At 37.7% G+C, this 21,252-nt stretch overlaps 1 protein-coding gene across 2 annotated transcripts; it reads left to right on the top strand.

Moving 5' to 3' along the window:
* The first annotated feature begins 5,602 nt into the window (after positions 1-5,602).
* On the top strand, positions 5,603-19,791 carry bbc3 (BCL2 binding component 3). 2 transcript variants are annotated; one of them, XM_008426646.3, is made up of 4 exons: positions 5,603-6,028; positions 7,761-8,085; positions 14,332-14,540; positions 17,236-19,791. In XM_008426646.3, the coding sequence occupies exons 2-4, from the start codon at positions 7,773-7,775 to the stop codon at positions 17,329-17,331; spliced, it is 618 nt and encodes a 205-aa protein (XP_008424868.2). In that variant the 5' UTR covers positions 5,603-6,028; positions 7,761-7,772; the 3' UTR covers positions 17,332-19,791. The 2 variants fall into 2 exon arrangements, with proteins under 2 accessions (XP_008424868.2, XP_008424869.2); XM_008426647.3 differs by lacking the exon at positions 5,603-6,028 and adding an exon at positions 7,540-7,626.
* The last annotated feature ends 1,461 nt before the right edge of the window (positions 19,792-21,252 follow it).

Here is a 21,252-nt window from a genome sequence, read left to right on the forward strand (position 1 = left end):
TGTGTGTGTGTGTGTGTGTGTGTGTGTGTGTGTGTGTGTGTGTGTGTGTGTGTGTGTGTGTGTGTGTGTGTGTGTGTGAGGAGGGGGGAATTAACCAAGTTTTTCATTGATTTAAAAATGTCACAATTTAAACTATTTATTTACTTAGCAAGCTAAATATTTAGTTTACTAACTAAATACTTAGAGTCTCCAATATTTAGCTTGGAATTTGATTTTTAGTTTACAACCTAAACATTTAGTTAGAAGCTAAATATATGGACAGGTGACTAACTGCGTACTTGAAAGCTTAATATTTAGCTTCTAAGCTAAATAATTAGGTGGGAGCTAAATATTTAGCTCACTAACTTTGTTTGAACTTGTGACTAAATATTTAAAATAATTTCTAAATGAACCTGGAGCCAACAAACTAATGTACTGAAATGAAATCTTGGATCTGGGTCATCACGGCTGGTCATGGCTGATGTGGAGATTTTTCATTCTGCTGTGCAGAACCAGTTAAATGTGTCATTTGGTTGAATTGGGGATTAAATATCTTGTGGTTTGAAGGTTTAAAAACAAGCAATGCCATCCTGTCTGCGACATGCATCCGGCTGCGGCTTCAGAAACCACAAAATAAACATCCGAGTGGCTTAAATTAGTTGAAAAGCAGCTTGTTTAGTTTCTTTTATGAAACAACTGATGAAGATCCAGCATTTTGCTGACAAGTAGGTGGAGAAAATAAAGCCTGATTGTCAGAGAGAAAACACAGAGGAGCTGGTGCCACTGCAGAAATGAGACCCACGGTAGCAGATCTCATTTACATCCTTATCACAACCACGCAGGTATAGATTACCTGTCGGAGGGTGTGTGTGTGTGTGTATAAACCTTATCTGGTGCCGTCATACTGTCTCTCTGCAGCATGGCTGCACTCAGGTTACACTGAATACCCTCTAAATCCAATCACACACCTTGGAGGACAATAAACAATACTGGAGATGCAGCGTGGAACCCAAACCCTGGCAGCTGACTTCATCGCAGGTGGCATCGGTCCGGGGGCGGCCCCGGCAGGCGTTCGGGCCGCCCCGGGTCCGCCGCCAGAAAAGATTCGGAAAGTACCAAAAGTGTTCAGGCACCTCTGAAGCTCTGAAGCATTAAAAAAAGCAGAAGAAAATAAAATGAAACAACCCCAACACAAACAAAAAGTTTTATTTTTTAAATGGAGATTTTGATGAAATATAGAATTAAAAAGTTCTATATTTCTAATTCTAATGATCTAGTTCTAATTATTACCCTCAATAATTATAACAAAATTGTGAAAGTCCATCTCATTTTGCGTTTCAATTACAAATGTGAACAAAACTTTGACGACATTCCTCTAATGTCAAAGAAACACCAAACTTGTAAGGTCAGCAGCCTGTTACCTAGCAACCCCAGCAGAACCCAGACAGTTACCTAGCAACCTAAGTTGAGCTCCAGCAGGTTTGGTCAACTGGTTTTAAAGCTTTATGTGCAGTACAATGGCTGCTGGAAAAGACGAGTTGTCACTGCAAAATAATACCTTAACTTTGGTTTTAAAAAGTTCCTCTGGCAGATTATTTTACTTGCAAGACATTTTTCCCATTTTATAAGTGAAATAATTTGCCAGTGGAACTAGAACTTTTTTGTCAATATTAAGGAATTATTGACTTAAAACAAGTTTATTTGTCTTGCTGAAACGTTCGTTTTGTCTTATTTCAATTTGCACTGGAAACATTTTGAAAATGTTGTGTTTTTGCGGTGTTGCTGCTGATTTACCATCCAGAAACCACTTGCTGCATTCTTGTTGGTTGTGCAGGAGGCTCCACTTCTGCTTTTCAAAGATGCATGGCTGTATAACTACACATTTGTTTGCAGCCATTTTCGCGTGTGAGTGTAAACGTTGAGTTGGGGGGGGCGTGGCCAGCAGCAGCTGATTTGGATTTAAAGTGACAGAGGCCCTAAAACGGATCATTGTGAAAGAAACTGGACCTGATCAGAATAAAATCTCAGGAAGCACAACACCTTTAATGTTATTTTCTTTTTGTGTTTGATTTTAAAACACTTCAGGTTCCTTACATATGAATTTTTTCATAACATAAGCAAACTTACCTGGCCTTTTTTTCTAGATATTATTATTAAAAAATAAATCTATGCTATTCACAATAATCCAGCATCTCCGTTTTTAAATAATGTGCAACAAATCAGTATTGGTGTATAATTTCTGCCTCAGAGACATAAACATTCATTATCTGGTCGTTGCAACATATTTTGTAGCTTTCAGGAGTGAAAGCTGCAGCAGGATATTTGCCTCAGCATGTACCTGAGAGAGGCTCCGCCCCCTGACACCCAAACAAACCCGGGGGTTCTGTCTCATGCCCTGCAGCTGAGAGGCGCTACCACAGGACAATAAAGGTCAAAGGTCGGGATGGAAGGGGGGGTTCCAGGTCTGTTTAGGATGCTAATAATATGCAGGGTTCTCGTTGCAATAATCCGACTGCTGCTGTGACCTGCTGCTCCTTTATTCACACCGAGTTTCACAGAGTCTGAGCACCAACCTCTGCTGGTTTATGGATAAAACTGAGTGTTTGATCTCTGACTGTGTTTCTCATCATCATTACGTAACAGTAAACCTCAGTCATAATCTCTAAATATGTGGGGTTTAAATCTATTTTGAGCATCAGTCAGTGGGTTAATTATTACACATTTCCAAGAGATTTTTCAATAAGAGGTCTCATTTCACTGAATGCTGTTAGCGGAGGTTCTAATAAAATAATAATCATAAGGGAGGAAGAACAAAGCATTTTTTGTTTGACTTTTTGATGTTTTTATTTATTTTTAGATTTTCCATCCATTTTCTTGCACCCTTTTTCCCTCAGTGGGGTCAGGAGGGGTGCTGGTGCCCATCTCCAGCCAACGTTTCAGGCGAGAGGCGGGGTCACCTGGACAGGTCGCCAGTCTGTCGCAGGGCAACACAGAGACACACAGGACACACAACCATGCACACACACACTCACACCTAGGGGCAATTTAAACAGACCAATTAACCTAACAGTCATGTTTTTGGACTGTGGGAGGAAACCAGAGTACCCGGAGAAAACCCACCATGCACAGGGAGAACATGGAGACTCCATGCAGAAAGACCCCAGGCCGGGAATCGAACCCAGAACCTTCTTGCTGCAAGGCAGCAGCTCTGCCAACTGCGCCACTGTGCAGCTATTTTTTGATTTTATTTGTATTAATTCTTTTTTATTATTATTTTTAGTTATGTATCTATAATTTCATTTTATCTTAAGTAATCAATTTTTAATTTTATTTGTACTTATTTATTATTTACTTGTATAGCAAAGCTATTTTTTATTATGACTTACACATTAGATGCTATAAATATTCTCTCTTTTTATCTATTAATTTTTTATTTCATTTTATTTTTAGTAATTAATGTTTTATTTTATTATTTACTTATTGATTTTATTCACTGTATACCAAAGCAATTTTTAATGATAACTTAGGCACTAAATGCTGCAAACCCTAACTTACTCTACCTGACAGTGGCGTAACCGTGGCAACACGGTGTAGTTTTTACACCTTGGGGGCAGCTGATTAGCATAACTAAAGCTCAGATAACACCTGAACTGTGACTCTAAATCCAGGAGAAGTTGAAAAGGTTTTCTAACCAAATGGCCAGACAGAGATTTAAAGAGGAGCGGCAAAAGCAAAGGAGGTGGATAAGCAGTGGTATAAACAACCTGACATACTGTGAAATACCGTCTCTGTTGACAATCATGAGATTGTAACATATAAACATCAGTCTTCAGTCAGAGGCTTCTTCAGGTTTGTTGCGATACTGACTGCTACTGGAGATCCTTGTGTTTAACGTGAACATTTATTTTCCCTTTCGGGAATTTAAATTTAAAACCTCTCAGAAACAGTTTCAAATATTAACTTTTAAGACAGAAAACAGTCGTTTAAGAATAAACACGTTTGCAAAGCTGCATCTAAATGATGAAGCACAAAACTTATCGATTAATCTGTATTTATTCTGTACAAATAATGATATAAAATCCACATTCAGAACTGGAAATGACCAAAACATAGATTAATTTGCGTCTTACTGTCAAAAACGTGTAATAATATATTTGCATAAATCATTAACCAATACAAATCAACATAAGAAGAGCTGATGACACTTTCAGTGAAGTGTTTACTGAGGCTGACTCTCCTCTCTTCACACACAAACTTCACAGCTGCTGAAAATGTGTGTAAAACTGAGAGGAAATTAGGTTGGTGGAAGAAAGGAGGGGTTTGTTTTCACTAGGGTGTGGGTGGTGTGTGTGCAGGGCTGTGATGAGGAAATACCCCACAACTTTACTCTGGTGGAGAATCACGAGATTAACAAATCTCGTGATTCATCACGAGATTTGTAAAAGGTACATTTATTGGCTGCTGACATACAAAATTATGAAAATCAAACATTTTCTACCAGTTTTTGTTAAAATTGTCTGTGAGAGTGAGAGAAAGGAAAGGAGAGACAGCAGCATCCTGCGTGGGAGCATGTCAGCACTTGTTATGAAGGAGAACCGGAAGTTAGATCACATCACTTCACAATAAAAGCGTCTGCACTTAAACAATAACATGAAACTTTGTTGCTGAGTAATAAATAAATTGGCCTAATTTTCTCCTCAGTTTATAGTTTTTCTTCTTGAATATGGATGAAATGTTGCTTTTATGAGACTTTTCGCAATTTTTTAACGTTTGAATCCTTATCCTTTTGGTTTACAAAATTTTGCTTCAGCATAGGAAAAATGTAAAAATGTATGTTTAAAAACAGGAACAGGTTCATACATTTTCTGTCATTTTTATTCAGCCTTCAAGAACTGGAACTTACAGTGTACTATCAGAACATGCTGTAAAAAGTGTTTTATTGCAATTAATTCAAACTTAAATGGCCTTTTACATACTGCTCTCTCTTAGAATACACATTCTAATTAATTAAGAAATAAATAAAAAATATTGGTTTGGGCAAAAGTGAAGACTTACAATCAGTTATTCAAAGTAAATTTACAGGTTAAACCTATAATTAATTACTCAAACTCTACATGTTTAGAAGTAATCAAACAGCAATAAATTGATTAATTAATACATTTTTTAAAATACATATTTAAAAGAAACATCATAAACAAATAAATAAATATCCTCATTATAGAACAACAAATAAATACATTCTATTCAATCACTTTAATGTCAATTTAGATTCAAACGCATAAAGAACAAAAATGAGAGAGAAAAAATCCCCAGTAGAAATAAAACAAAGAAAGGGAGAGGAAAAAAATCTATATCGTCCTTTACATGTTTGAAATTGAGTGATAAATAAATAAATAAATAAATAAATAAATAAATAAATAAACTTATTCAACTGTAATAATTCATTTAGGATTAAAACATTATACTTAAGACCAGTTTAATCTGGTCTTAAGTATTATGACCACTTAAGACCAGTGGTCATAATACATAATATTAGCTAATCAGCTAGATGATTAGCTGATTAGATGATTAGCACTACCTACTTAAAATAAATTTAAAATAAATAAAGTGAGGTATTTAGTTATTTTATGAGGCATGTTTCGCTTCAGTTAGCCTCTGCTAGCTAGCATCGGCTCCTAGCTAGTAGACGGAAGCGTTTTATTTTGACAGGGTGAAAGAGGAAGCAGTTCGCGACGCCGCCGTTGTTTTCTATTTTGACAGGAGCCTTAAAGCGGTGGAGCAGCAGACCCAAAGATCAGACCGACCTCAGCGCTGAAAGCACCGGTATCTCTCCGCGTCTGGATGGGTCAACCTACATCGAAACACCCGCCATCCCGGAGCTCCTGACACGGAATGACGGCTCGGTTTCCCGCCAGCAGCCTGGACTCTACTTCCATGTTGTGATCTGAATCCTGGACTGGATCTTCTGGAACATTCAGTTCTCTCGAATGTCCACCTTTTCCGCACCGCAACATCCGCAGACCGCATCAACACGGATCCCGTTCAGCAAGTAAGTGGACGGATGGAGGCTGAAGTTGAGACTCTGACAGCGCAATGTTGCGTCATCTCTGCAGCCGTTCGAGGAAAACGCGCCGTCAGCTTAATCTGATTTAGTATTAATCTAATTCTTCTTCTAAATAAACAATCTGAAGACCCAGATATTAAAATCAGGTTTGCTGCTGGTCAGTGCGCTGATGATGCCGTCGCTTTGTCAGACATGCCCAGACATGTCGGGTCAGGAAAGGGACAAAAACTTATAAATATGCGCCGTTCAAAATAAATATTTACAATTAAACTGCACGTGAACGTAGTAAATATACATATACAATAATCAAATAAAATGTCATTTTGAAAAAAAAACAAAAAAAAACTGTTTTAGTAAACAAAACATTAATTTTACATTTCATAGCAGTTTTTTCAGCTTCAGGAATAATAAAAATATTAATTTATGAGTTTTTCCCATTTAATCAACCTGTGCGTGCACCCTCGTGCACGGATTTGTTTACAAACACAAGTCTCGTGCTCAGGCAGACGGCGCATCTGCTGCCACCTGGCGGCGAACTGTTGAATTGAGGTTAGCAGGTGAAACTGAAGGGAAAACGAATCTAAAAATAGACAAGTGAGTTTAACTCTCACTTCTAACATATTTATGATCCTGTTTTGTTTTTAATCATAATATTAATTTATTTTAAATTGTTTAATGATCATTACAGGTTTGTTAGCTTAATGTTTTTCTGCTTATATTTAATTTATGGACATCCGTCCATTTTCTTTACACCCTTGTCCCTCAGTGGGGTCAGGAGGTGCTGGCGCCTCTCCAGCTAACGCTGGAGCTTCTGGGCGAGAGGCGGGGTCACCTGGACAGGTCACCTGGACAGGTCGCCAGTCTGTCGCAGGGCAACACAGAGACACACAACCATGCACACACACACACCTAGGGGCAATTTGAAGAGGCCAATTAACCTGACAGTCATGTTTTTGGACTGTGGGAGGAAACCGGAGTACCTGGAGAAAACCCACCATGCACAGGGAGAGCATGGAGACTCCATAAAGAAAGACCGGGGTCAGGAATCGAACCCAAAACCTTCTTGCTGCAAGGCAACAGCTCTACCATCTGCGCCACTGTACAGCCCAATTTATGGACATTGTCAGCTAAATTAGCCTTTGGCTAAATGCCCCGTTGAACTTATGTTTCATTATTTGTGCATTTTGCATGTAATATACCAGATATATGCTATTTATTAACTGCAGATGTGCTTAATACTTTTATTCATAGAAAAAAAGATTTGTCAAGTAAGTTATTAGTGTAAAATTAAAAAATCAGTTGGTCTGATAAGCTATTCTAAAAGAACTCTCTGTGTCTAATGATAGGCTTTGAAAGGAAATTTTGTTTTGCTGAAACTTCATAACCCATTTTATTTATTGTTTTGTTTATTTATTTTAAAAAAATCATCCCGTTACCAGGGTTACATGTACTTTAGAAATTAAAGTTTTTATTGCTTTTTGAGAGGATATGCTTGCATTATTATTATTTTAAACTATCATTAGTTTAAAATGATCTGAAAACAATAATATTTGTGTCACAGTAATTTCTGTGACAATTTATTGGTCAGCAAAATTTGTTATGGTAACAGGCCAATTCTACACAACCAGAGTTGACCAGATAAATATCAACCTGAGTCATCAGTTAGTGTTAGCAGCTGGTGTAAAATGTGCATTTTTGTCTTTTCTGGACCATTTAGGCTCCCGTTGAGATGGCCCGAGCAGAAACCATCGAGACTGTCGGAGAAAATGGAGGCGGACGAAACGGCCCGCTGTCTCTGCACAATACCTGCCGCATGGAGCTACCCCAACCACTCCACAACCGGCCAGGCCCGCGGACTGAACCCAGTGTCCACAACACCCCCCCCCACAGGGAACCACTACTGGGCCTCTACCTGCCAAACCAGCTGCCTTACTCCCACCCAGAGGGCCACCAGCAGCCGCCGGCGTTATCGCCGGCTCCTTCCTGTCGTCTGGAAACCAGCCGGAGAACAGCTAGTCGTGATTCATCGCAAGAAGAGCCGGGTAAGAAACTGGTAATTACTCCAAACAACAAAAACCAGGTCTGTCAGGTTTGTTCAGGCTAGAAAAGTGTTTAAAAAAAGAGATGGTCAGAACTCAATAAATCAATAACTGTGTCTATCGCCATAGAAACGTGATCAATATCAATTGATAATACATCAGATAGAACAGGTGTAGGCAGAGAAAAGACATTAGCCGCTCAACTTCTCACGGCTAGCTAAGCTAGGTTGGTGGAATCAGCTAAGTCACTTGCTCTTTGGTTGCCTAGCAACAACCTGCTGGGTAAGAAGCAGTTTCAAGTTCCCCCCCCAGCCCCCTCCCAACATTCGTTACCTAGCAACAACCTGCTGAGTAACTTACAGCAGCAGTTTAAGATTTTGCCTCATAACTGCTTAAAAATTTAAAAAAACGACGACATGGAGTGAAAACTGGATAAAACAGGAACCATCACACCACCAGTTTGGCTGTATTTCAAATATTTTAAACAAAAAAACGAATCAATAATGATCATTCAACTGAAACAAACACTATATTACACTATACTATAGCCATATTGTCCAGCCCTAAACAGAACCGAAACCAATAATAGTAATTACATCTGTAATAAGCTGTTGTCATATCTGAAGTATGTGGATTAGCTTTGACAAACAGGAAAGGCAGAAAAGCGAAACTGGTTTCAAAGCATGCTGTTTATGCTTGAAAGTGGGGATGTGTAGAGTAGTTACGAGCAGTCAGTAGTAGTAGTAGGTATGTTGATATGACTTAAAGTTTTATGATAATATTTTGTGGTTCTATTATAATTAGGCTTGTCGCAATAAGGAATAAATCAATTAATCGCATGATAAATTAAAACAAACTCAATAATTTCCATTTGCACGATTTGTTGTTTTCTCTTTTTTCTCTTTCTACCAAAAAGTGGACGATAAAAGTCTTCAGTCTGGTGTTTTTATCTCAACTAGCTCAATGTTTACAGAGACTCCATAATTCATTTTATTGGTTGTTTCTGTTGTTTTACTTGTTTGAGATATTTAAAATGTCTTCCATTTAAATGTGTTAAAGGTTCATTAGAATCTAAAGTTTATTGATCTTTGAGAATGTGCTCTTGCTTTATTATTGTCCCATTATTACCAATATATTCATTGGAAATGGTCTCAAAACAACAATATTATTGTTTGTCCCAGTAACTCCTGGGGAAATTTATTGTCCAGGATAACAATAAAAAAATGTAATAATAAGAATTGATTATTGAATTTTTTTAGATAACTGTATGGCTGTGACTGCATGACAGCATTCATTGTCCCATAAACACAAATAATGGTCTTGAAAAAAACTCTCCCAATTGTAATACACTTCACAGCGATAGTGGCTGCATTTCATTAGAAATGTGCAAGTTGATGATATACTACTAATGTTGCAAAAACAAAATTTTCCAACTGCGGTGTTTCTATTGGATAAGAAATGCAATTATAATCACTTGTGAATAAGATTTTTTACGCAATAAGTAATTAAAAAGATGCTGCACCATCATTCTCATACCACTTTCTGTCCCCTTCTTCTTCATGGTTTCCGCCAGTAGTAACATCCTGTTGTTGATCACGTGACTCGTGTTTCCATTGCAGTTTTGTAGAATAAACCGTTTCAAAACCACTTCCTTCTAACGCTAAAACCTTTCGTGACCAGTGAGTTTTTTCTAAACTGGTTTCCATTAAGCAAATTTATTTTCAAAATGTGAAACTGCACAATTATGTGGTCAATGGAAGCACAGCTGTTCTAACACATCTCAGATTAATAGCTTTACTCGCTCCATAAAGGTTAGTCTGTGAAGTAAAATCGCTGCAAATATTAACTACTCCACAGAAACCCAAACAACTCTCCCTTTAAGCGTGACCTTTGACCTCACATCCAAGACTAAATGGTAATAAAAGGTGAACACTGTTATAAAACAGTGGGACATATCAGGCGTGGCTGAAGCAGAGGACAGTTTGACTTTTGGACCTCCACCCTAAAGTAAATATGAGCCTTATCAGTTAGCAGGACCGTACCGGTTATGTGGGAGTCGCACTGGAGGCGTCATTTTTGCAGCCAGGGTTTGTTTGGGTTGGATGAAGATGATGAAGATGATGAAGATGATGATGAACTGTCTTGCAGTTAGTTGTCAGAGAACAAACACTGCAAAAACACAAAATCTTACCAGGTATTTTATGTCTGGTTTTTAGGGAAAATAAAACTTAAAAGTAACTTTTTACCCAAAAAGAGATTTTCTGAGTCAATAATGCCATAATACTGATTATGTACTGATGAGTACAAGTTTCACTGGCAGACTATTTTATTTAGAAAATGGGAAAAATGGGAAATAATCTATAAGTGTAGCAAGTACTTTTTCATTAATAATAAGGATTTATAGATTTAAAACAAGCTCCCACATCTTATTGAAGTTAGGTGTGTCTTTTTTAAAGTGTAATATATATCTGCACTAGAAATTAGATTAAAATACTTGGTAAGATTTTGTGTTTTTGCAGTGAACTGAAGTAATTAGTAGCATAACAGACCCAAGGTTTTGAAGTGAACATTCATTTTAATAACAAAAGCTGAAATCTCAGAATCAAACACTTCATAGAAACCTTTTCACATCTTTAGGAACAAAATCTACACGCAAAATGTCTTTGGGCACAAAAACAACCAGACATTGAAACACTGCAAAAACACAAAATCTAACCAAGTGTTTTAGATTTTTGGTTTAGTTTCTATTGGAAATATCTTAGCACACTTGAAATAAGACTAAACTAATTTATCTGTTGCTCTTCAGCAACTGGGAGATTATTTCACTTATGACATTTTTCTCGTGTTATAAGTGAAATAATCTGCCAGTGCAAATAGAACGGGGTTGCTAGGTGACGGCCTGGGTTTAGCTGTGGTTGCTAGGTAACGGCTCAGTGCTCATTGATTATGAAATAAGTTAAATAATCTTCCAGTGGAACTAGAACGTTTTCCACCAATGTTAAGGAATTATTGACGTAAAAAAAGCTCCTCTGTTGTTGAAAAGTTGTTAGTTTTGTCTTAATTCAAGTGAGCTGAGATATTTGCACTAGAAATGAGATTAAAATACTTGGTAAGATTTTGTGTTTTTTGCAGTGCATGTGCAGAATGGACAGCCATTGCGAAGCTACAGACCAGTTTGGTTTGCATGACAGCATGCGTCAGGCGTGAGGACTGATGTGTGCAGCTGGTAATTAAAATGTCAATAATCTGAAGGGAAACTCTTATTTGGCCGTGGTGGGAAAAGGACGGTTGGTGTCTGGTTGGTGTCTGGTTGGTGTCTGGTTGGCTCAGCGCCGTCCGTGGTGGTGCAGGGAGAGATTTTTAACTCTGTAAAGGGAGAGAGAGCTCCGCCTCCCTCAGCTGTGGGTCAGCTGTGCAGAGAGGCATGTTCAGACTTGTCCTGTGCAACCTGACAGGAGCAAAGTAATCTGCTGCACTTCCTCGAGCTTCAGCAAGTCAACTAGTCAGGCTGCATTTCTCCAGCCAGTCAGGCTCAGAGAAGTTATCAGAGAAAACAATAATGGAAGGTATTTTATAATTTGTGTTCAAATGTGTGAGTAAATCTAGTTTATTTTTTAATAATCTTTTTAATGTTTAAAGAAAGAACAGTCTTCTGTTGTTTTCTGTTTTTGCTGGTAGGAAGAAGGAAAATATTACTACCAATACTTGAATTTGTGTCGCCACACTGCAAAAACACAAATGTTTCCAAATATTCTTGGTCTAATTTCTAGTGTAAATATCTTAGTGCACTAAAAATAAGACAAAATGTGCAAGTAACTTTTCTTAATTCCTCAATGTTGATTGATTCCCTTATCACATGGGAGAAATGTCTTTAAAAATATACATTTTCATCACTGCTTAATCAGTGATAATGAAACAATGTTGAGTCTACCAAAACAGTCAAACTCACTGATCAACAGCTTTAATGCAAATCAATCAGCTGCTAAAGTTAGCATGCTAACACTAACGTTCTCCATTTATGTTTTCAAGTCGACTGTAAAACATCCGTTTGTACAAGATGGCGTAAACCCTCTAAAGTGGCTAATACTATTAGTTTTCAGATATGTTGATATAAGTAAAGCTGAAGTATTTAATTATGTAACTGAATAAAGTACAACAAGGAATTTAAGGGATTAATCCACATTTGTGCATTAAAATCTGCCATCAGTTTGATGAAGATCAAATATTATATCAGAAAGTTTTCAACCAAAAATAGGAAAATTATTCTGTTTATTGCTTCTGAGTGGCTCCACATTCTGTTGGTGTTTCATTTATTAGATTTTTAACTGTGTCCACATAATAAAACAAGCCGTCTTCTCTGTGTTTTGTATCATTTTGTTTTTTTTGGTCAATGAGCCCCACCCAGCAGTCGTCCCGCCCCTCATGTGTCTCTTATCTGACTGGTCCGGGGGTCTCTGAGTCCCCCTGTCGCTCCATCAAGCAGTCAGGTTCATCCTAATCCCCGCCTCTTTTACTCTAATTTATCCTATCACAGCTCAGCCCTCCTGCGCTCTCCTCCAATCACACGCAGACATCTCCGTGAGTCAGAGTTGCCTTGGCAACAAGCCAGGGTTTTCCTGTTTATTTGGGGTTTTATTTGCCTCTGCTGTCTTTTTTGTTCCTTCTTCGTCTCCCTGGATCGTTTTTTATCTCCCCAACAAAACAGATGACGTCTTTAAAACAAACAAAAACAAACATAAAAAGGAAGCAAAGGTTGGACAAAGTAAAAAAAAAATAACAAAAGATTCCTTTAGTGAATTTGAAGCAGGTGAAGCTAAAACTGACACTTAAGGGATTTTTTAAATTTTTTATCTTAAATGCAAAATGTAGATATTTTTGTACAGTTTTAGTTTAGTTACTGCTCTAACTGTGTTCTTCTTTAATCTGTTTTTTGTCTGTTTTCTCCAGTTAATGATTAATTAATCACTAAATTAGTTGACAATTATTCCAATAATTGATTAATCATGATTAATCATTTCAGCTCTGGATAAATTGTCCAAGAAATTCCTGCAACAAACAATAATATTGTCATTTTGAGACAATTTGCAACTAATATAATAATGATAGTGACATAAATGCAGGTACAGTCTCTCAGAGACAAAAACGTTTCACACTGGAACTGGGAAACATTTTAAATATGAAACAAACAAAACAATCAAAACAACAATGATAAAAAAATGGATTATGAAGTTTCAGTAACCAAAATTGCATTAAAAAAATAATAATCATCCAGCTTCGACAGGGAAAACAGGCAAAAGTGGCAGGCAGTGCAAACGACTATAGTCCAAATGGAAATTATTGTGTTCATTTTAATTTATCCTGAGATTAACCGATTAACTGAGTAACAGGCTTAGTTTGGGGTCAATAAAAATGTTTAAAATAATAAAACATGGAAAATTTAAAAGAGAAAACATAAGTAAACACGGTTTCATGTGTTACTGTCCTTGAAAATGGCCGTCCCCGTAGCATAAAAAAGATATTTCCTCTTACTAAACTCCATTTCCTCCAACAGGTTTGTTTATGTGACCAGACAAAAGGTTCAGAAACCTGTTAAATAAACAAAAACACACAAATAGCAGAAGTTAACAAACCAGACTTATTAAGCAGATTAAAAGATTACGCTCCCAAATTCCATGAAGAGGAAAATAAGTCACCGCCAGGCTCCTTAAGGGCTGTTTGTGGATTTGTGAGAACTAAACAAACCCACAGGGAATAAACATGAATCAGCTGTTGAGCCCCAAACAGTCGCTGTTTTATATCTGCCTCATTTTTCAGTCCCATTTGAATATACAGTGTGATCCAAATCACTACCAATGTGTTCTTGTAACGATTAATCGGATACATCGCGATTAGTTGATTACTGAAATAATCGTGAACTAATCGATTAGTTGTCACAGTAACTGATAGAATAAAGTTATTACTAAAATTGGAGCGCTAGTAATACTTCAACTTTGATTTTTTTAATGAACAAAGATGACTGATTTATATTTTGTTGTAAACAATAAATAAAAGCTGCAAAATATGTCAAACAAGATGGCCGCCCTGACATCACTATGGAAACCAAAGGAGTCCTTTTTCAGACTTTTCAAAAAATGAAATCTTCATAAAACCAAAAATTTGATAAAACTGATTAATCGCCCAGCTGCAGTGTTTCAGTTTATCGTCTGCAGTTCGCAAAGAGTCTTTCTAAATACGTCTGATTCTCCACAGATTCGAACAAAGAAGAGCAGCAGGACGCCTCCAGGCAGCAGGGTCCTCTCCCCGACCTGCTTCCCCAGAACGAGCACTCATCCTGGGACTCGCCGCCCCAGCAGCTGGGCGTCGGCGGAGAGGCGGCGCAGCAGCTGGACGTGATCAGGGTGGCCGGTCAGCTCAGGATGATTGGGGACCAATTCAACGCCATGATCCTCCACAGAGCGGTAGGTCAACCCAGAATATGAGCGTAAAGTTTGCTTATTGCTCTTGAACGCACCACGATTGATGTTTCCTTTCATGCAAACAGGCTCGTTTGTCTCTGCTTGGGCAAACGTGAGTTTGTGTTCCTGTTTCTATGGAAACAGATTTGTGAGAGTGAATCAATTTCTTTTTCTCGGTGTTTTATCTGTTATTCCTTGTTTTGTTCCACAAAAATCCGTGAAAATGCTTGAATTTCAAAAAGGTGTTTTCAAAGTTTAGACAGTGCTCGATATTCAAACTACACAGTTTTCTAATAAAAGCAAAATATTAATTACGCCTAATAAGAAGATGCAAAATAATTTTTTTCTCATCATCTGACGTTAAGTTAAACTAAACTTTTTTTAGGTTAGTTATAATAAACAATGTTATTCTATTTACCAAGCGACAGAAAACATAACAATATTGGGGATTTTGTTGTAACTTTTTATATTTTGTGTTTAAGCATTTAATTTGAGCAGGAAGGTAATTTACCTTAACATGATTCATTTGTATTGTTTAAATCTTCTGAGTATTTATTATAACTAATGGCTCAACAACTTATTATCTTATATTTTAGGACGATATAACTGAAAACTTATCGCGATATAAGTGCTTCATATCAATCTATCAATAATTATTGATTCATTTTTTGTTTTAAATATCTAAAATGTTGTCAAACTGGTTTCGTGATCTTTCCTCGTTTATCCAGTTTTTAAGCAGTTAGGAGGTTGTTGCTAGGCAACCGAAGTTGCCTAGGGGGGAACTTGAAACTTCTTGCCCCCCAGCCGGTGGTTGCTAGGTAACCAACGAGTGAGTGAGTTAGTAGACTCCACCAACCAAGTTTAGTTAACCATGAAAGGTTGAGCAGCTGAAGCTTTTCCTCTTCATTCATACTGATTATTGAATATTCTACCAGATCCATTGATATTGATTAAGTCTCTATTGCAATATATATTTTTTATTGATTTCTTGTTATTTTAAACATCATTATGGAAATTGGTGGATTTTCTTTTGATATATTAGTGTTTTGTTCACAGACCAATCTGGTATTTTGGTTTTTCAAACATAAAATTTTGCTGTATCTTAGTTTGCTAGGATTCTATCAAAAGACTATTAACAACGGTAATAAATTAGGGCACATAATAGTGATTTGAGGTCGTCTTTTTGTGCTTATTTTGTATTTTTATCTCTAAAGTCTTGCTGGAAAAGTTTGACATCTTACATTGAAAATGCTTGAATTGTAAAAGTGTTAAAAACCTGGAAAATCTTCAAATTTCAAGTTTTCCTTCCTGTTCCATCTGCTTCGCTTTCCCTCTTTTTGTTTTCTTTATTTGCATCATTCTCAGGAACTTCATTCTCCTCGCAAAACAGCAAACAATTAACTTTTATCACAACAGAAAACAACTTTAAGCAGGTTTCATGGTAAAACTGAAGGCAGTGGTGTAGCAGTCACTGCTTTCCCTCCGGCTGCCTGTCTGTTGTTATTTCCTTATCGCTCTCCTCCCTCCCTCTTGCTGTTTTCGATCGCGTGAGGAGTTGCCGTTCGCCCTCCTCCTCCCGCCTTGTGCACATAAACAAAGCTGACGTCATCCTCGCTCGGCTCTCGCTTCACCCGCCGCGCCCGACTCGCCTCTCTCACTCTGTCTGCTGGGGAAAATGATGAAAACCTGTGTGTAGCTTGAAAGAAAAGAGTGGAGTCCGTTAGCGGGGCGGTCAAACCTGCTCTGCTCCATCTCCAGACCCAGGATCAACAACCAGCTCATTTTAGTAATGAGATGGTTGGGTATGAAACGCACCAGTTCATACCCAAACTGGTAAGATTCATACCAGTTTGGATATGAAACGTACCAGTTCATACCCAAACTGGTAAGATTCATACCAGTTTGGGTATGAAACGCACCAGTTCATACCCAAACTGGTAAGATTCATACCAGTTTGGATATGAAACATGTAAACAAACAAAGCCATCATAAATCCTGCAGTTGTTTTTCTGCTCTGTCCCAGATCCCCAACATAAAGTTCCTCAAGAAAAGTCTTGTTGGTTTTCTCAGTAAAGAATTTGAACCAATTTTACCGTTTGCGACAGAATGAGCATAAAGATTAGACTTCAAACGTTGACAAAGATAAAACTGGTTTCCCTTTGATTTTAGAGTCAATTTCATAAAAAATGTGACTGAATGGAAAGTTTAAAGAACTATTTCAGTGCACTATGTTTAATTGGTTTGTTTTGATCAGTTTAGTAAAGATTTTCAGGTCTACTTTCACTGATTCGGAGTTCAACAACATGAAATGATCAGATATGATCAGCCCTCCACACCAAGGAAATGCAAAAGCAGCTGGTCATGAAACCGTGGAGGTCGATTTGAAAACCTGCTGGTTTCTCATTGGTCTTTCTTTTTAGGTGACAGGCAGCAGCTTTAAAATGGAGACACACTTCTGCTAATGCGCCAATAGCGGAGTTAATTTTTTGTTTAGCACTAAAAGTCAGAAGTTTGATGATATATCAGACTTAAATAAAAAGTGTCTGTATTGGTTAAACTCACCCCGTATCTGCTGGGCATCAGGTATATAGCAAGTAAAAAGCAGCTTGCGATTATCTCCAGGTGATTGCATAAATTTGTATCGCCGTTCTATTTTTCTAGAGTGTGTTTTCTGACTTTACATCTCTCCGTCTTGCAGCACATCGCCCCCCAGTGGCAGGACTGGAGAGAGGTCTGCCTGGGGTTCCTGGACTTTCTCGCCCAATCGCTCAGCACTCTCTACCGGCTGACGTAGAGCTACGATCCGGACCTTTTCCTGCCATCTGGGCCGAAACGTTCTGTTGCTAATGGGTCGCCGGACTGTCATTCGCCTCATGGATCAGCTCGGCCCGTGAGAACCGGACCTCTCCTGTCAGTCGGCGCCGCTACACACTGCAGCCGCTGGACTGGACGGATGGACTTCCTGTTTATTTTGTAAAATATATATATATTTTTGTTTTTGTCCTGTCTCGGGGGGCCAGGTCTTTGTGAAATAGCTGGAGACTTGGGTCAAACTTTGTTTTTTGGTGGTGCTGAGAACATTCACTGAATAAACACAAAATTCTACCGAGTATTTTCATGTAAACATCTTAGCATACTTCAAATAAGACAAGACTAACTTACAAGTAACTTTTCTACAACATATAGGAACTTATTTTAAGTCAGTAATTCCTCAATATTGATTTTAAAAAGTACTAGCTCAGCTCGCAGATTATTCCAAGACCAGTGGAACTCGAGCTGGGTTGCTAGGTAACGGAGTAGGCCTGGCTGGGGTTGCTAGGTAACGGAGTAGGCCTGGCTGGGGTTGCTAGGTAACGGTGCAGTGCTGTTGATTGAGAAATAATCTGCCAGTGGAACAAGTACTTTTTCATCAATATTAAGGAATTACTGACTTAAAACAAGTTTATTTTAAGTTAGTTTTGTCTTATTTCAAGTTTACTATTTGCAGTAGAAACTAGCCTAAGATACTTGGCAAGATTTTGTGTTTTTGCAGAGTACTGGAGTAATTTGTAGCACGAAGGACCCGAAAACTTGGGAGTATTCTTTTTAATAACAAGTTATTCTTAAACAAAGGTTGAAATCTCAGAATAAACCACTTTATAGAGACATTTTTCCAGTTTTAGTAACAAAATCTACATTCAAAATGTCCTTGAATACAAAAAGACATTTTTCAACTACATGTTTAAAACACGAAATCTTACCGATTTTTGATTTTTGTTCTACTTTCTTGTGGAAATATTTTAGCACACAAAACTCACTTACAAGTAACTTTTTAGCCAGATGAAGGAGCTTGTTTTAAGTTAATAATTCTTTAATATTAATAAAAAAAATAGGTACAAGCTCCATTGGCAGATTTTCATTTATAACATGGGAAAAATATTTTGTCATAAGTGAAACTAGAACTTTTTCATCAATATTAAAGAATTAATTACTCAAAACAAGCTGCTACATCTTGCTGAAACATTACTTGTAAGTTAGTTTTGTCTTATATTTGCACTATAAACTTGGTAATATTTTGTGTTTTTGCAGTGCAGCTGTGAATTCAGCCTTCACAAGCATTAAACTTCCCTTTAACTACGCCGTTTTTACTCTGCAACCCGTGTTCCCATTAATGAAAACAAAGAAACTGTGAAAGCGGACGCTGAGGTTGCATCTGCAGGGAATTTTTGGGTGCAAAAATTCGTGCTTGGGGTGAAGCACGGACCTGCTTCTCTTCGCCACTTCGACGTGCCTTCCTGCCTCCAGGTTCACCTCCAACACGACGACAATCAGCGTTGTGCTTGTTTTTTGCAGTCACCGAACCTGAGAGCGATTTGCATTAAACTAAAATGTCCCTCAGTTCTGACTGGCAGGTTGTTTACAGTGTTCATAGTCCCTCAATTTACTGTAAATAGTTTATTTTGAAGATGAATTTAAGTTATCCAAGAAGTAGATGGAATTTCAGATGACTTGTTTTGTTTTTGTTTTTATTCCCAAGTGGATTTGAGAAGGTATTTAACGAGCAGCAGGAAGAAAATTTGAATTCTTGTAAACATGACCCCACTTTTTGAAGCCGAAGAGAAAATGTGTAATTTATTTTGAAAAAAATCTGTAGCATTTTTATTTGTTTTCTATGATGATGTATTTATTTTTCTACCAACTGAGACTCAAAATGTTTGAGTTGCTGTTGCACACACTGGCGATGGAGAAATCACTTTTTGATTTGGAAAATTAGTTGCACAAAAATAAAACAATACAGGAAAAAGCTTCGACACTGGGACGTTCCAGCTTTGATGTGGGCTTTGAAAGGTACTGAAAAAGACAAAGAGGTAGAAATCAGGCGTCGCAGCTTTAAAAACGACTGAAAATAAATCAGGTTTCGCTGTAAATTGGACTTTCCGGTTCTGAACGGGTTAAAAAGTTTCATGTATGTACTGTAGCATACTCCAGATTCACGTTTACTGGAATATTTAAACTTTTAATTCAGGATTATCCGTTGTTTCTCACTCATTTGTTGGGTTTGTTAGATATGGACCAAGCCTGCTCTTTTCCTGAAATCAGATTTCATCATAAGAGAAAAAAAAAGAAAATGAGCACTTCTTGATTTGATACCGTTTATCCAACAGTGGAACAAACAAAGTTGTATTTTGCCGTTTTTCAGCTTTTTTTCTATTGTAAAATTTCTACATGGATTTTGTACTTTTTTTATACAATAAAGATAAGAATTGAAAAAAAATCTTGTTTGGTGTTTTTCTTTTAATCAGTTAGGAGGGAGTTTTATATCAAGTTTATTTGTAAAGCACATTTCAGCAACAATGCAGCTCAAAATGCTTTATATAAAAAAACATAAAACGGTAACCAATTATGAAACAAGTAGTAAATATTACATTTTGTCAAACACCGTCATCAGAAATAATCAAATACTTTGATTAATATCCAGTTATTATTAATAAAATCAGCTCTAAATAGCCGTGTTTTAAAGCAACTGTGTTTTGGCTGTTTTGCACTTTTCTGTAAGTTTGTTCCAGATTTGCGGTGCATAGAAGCTGAATGCTGCTTCTCCATGTTTGGTTTTTTATGCAGATGTTTTAAGACAGACACTGTGTGACTAAAGATAAATGCATGGATGAGTTTCTCTAGATTTTTCTTTCTGTAAACCTGGAAATGTTCATTTGACAGAAGGCCGACTTTGTAACCATTTTTATGTGGCTCGGAAGGTTCATGGTTTTCTATAATGTTTTTCATGTTATGCACCACCATCTCAGAGAGTCCAGAGTTGTCCCTAAAACAGAAGCAGCCTTCTTTTTCAGGTTGTTGAGCCTTTTTAGATGACGCTCTGAACAACAGATTTATAGAAGCTCTGGAGCATCTTGAGCATCAGTGGTTGGGTGGACGCTTACAGTCCATGTCCTGCTTTTGGAGCGGTCTCTGGTCCGCTTGGCGTTCACAAATACATTCAAACTGAACCAGAGTTCACTTCAACTCAACCAAGATCAAGGTTTGTAGGCAGACCAGAGTTAGCTTATTTGGTCTGTTTACACATGCACACCTCCCAAAACGAGCTGGACTTTCTACACCAACGGACTGGAGTTTGATTATGCTGGTTTAGTCCATTTTAATCCAACTCCAGTCCGTTTGTCTAGGAAGTCCAGTAAGCTTGGGGAAGTGTGAATGCGCAATCAAACTCTGGTGTGAACCAAATAAGCAAACTCTGGTCGACTAAACGCTTCTGTCGGTTCGGCTGAAGTGAACTCTGGTGTGAACACCAAGCGGATTTGAGACCACACCAAAAGCAGGAAGTGGACTACGATGCAGGGCATTCTGGGTAAATACAACCAAAACAAATGTGCTAGGCTACCACGTGGGAGTAGTGGCTGATGTTCTTCAGCCAAAGACAAAAGAGAAATTATATAGCCGCTAAAATCTGATGCTACTCCATTTTGTTTACATTTTGTGAAATGTGCAAGGTTTTTGTGTCGTTTTCTTCAGTGGTTCTTGGTGCAGCACCCCTACAGGTGAGGAGGGGAACATGTTGCTCAATTAGTTTGAATTGTTTATGAGAAAGTGAACTCTAGCAGCTGGAAATGTAACAAATGTTGCCACTTTGGGTGCCAACAGGTGGAGAAACACCTTTAAAAAGTGTATGTAGATTTATTGGTGCTCAGCTAAAAACCACACAATCTGGCTCCATGTTTAC

The sequence above is a fragment of the Poecilia reticulata genome, chromosome 13 (assembly GCF_904066995.2).
Source record: "Poecilia reticulata chromosome 13, P_reticulata-male-v2, whole genome shotgun sequence".
Lineage (NCBI taxonomy): Eukaryota > Metazoa > Chordata > Actinopteri > Cyprinodontiformes > Poeciliidae > Poecilia > Poecilia reticulata.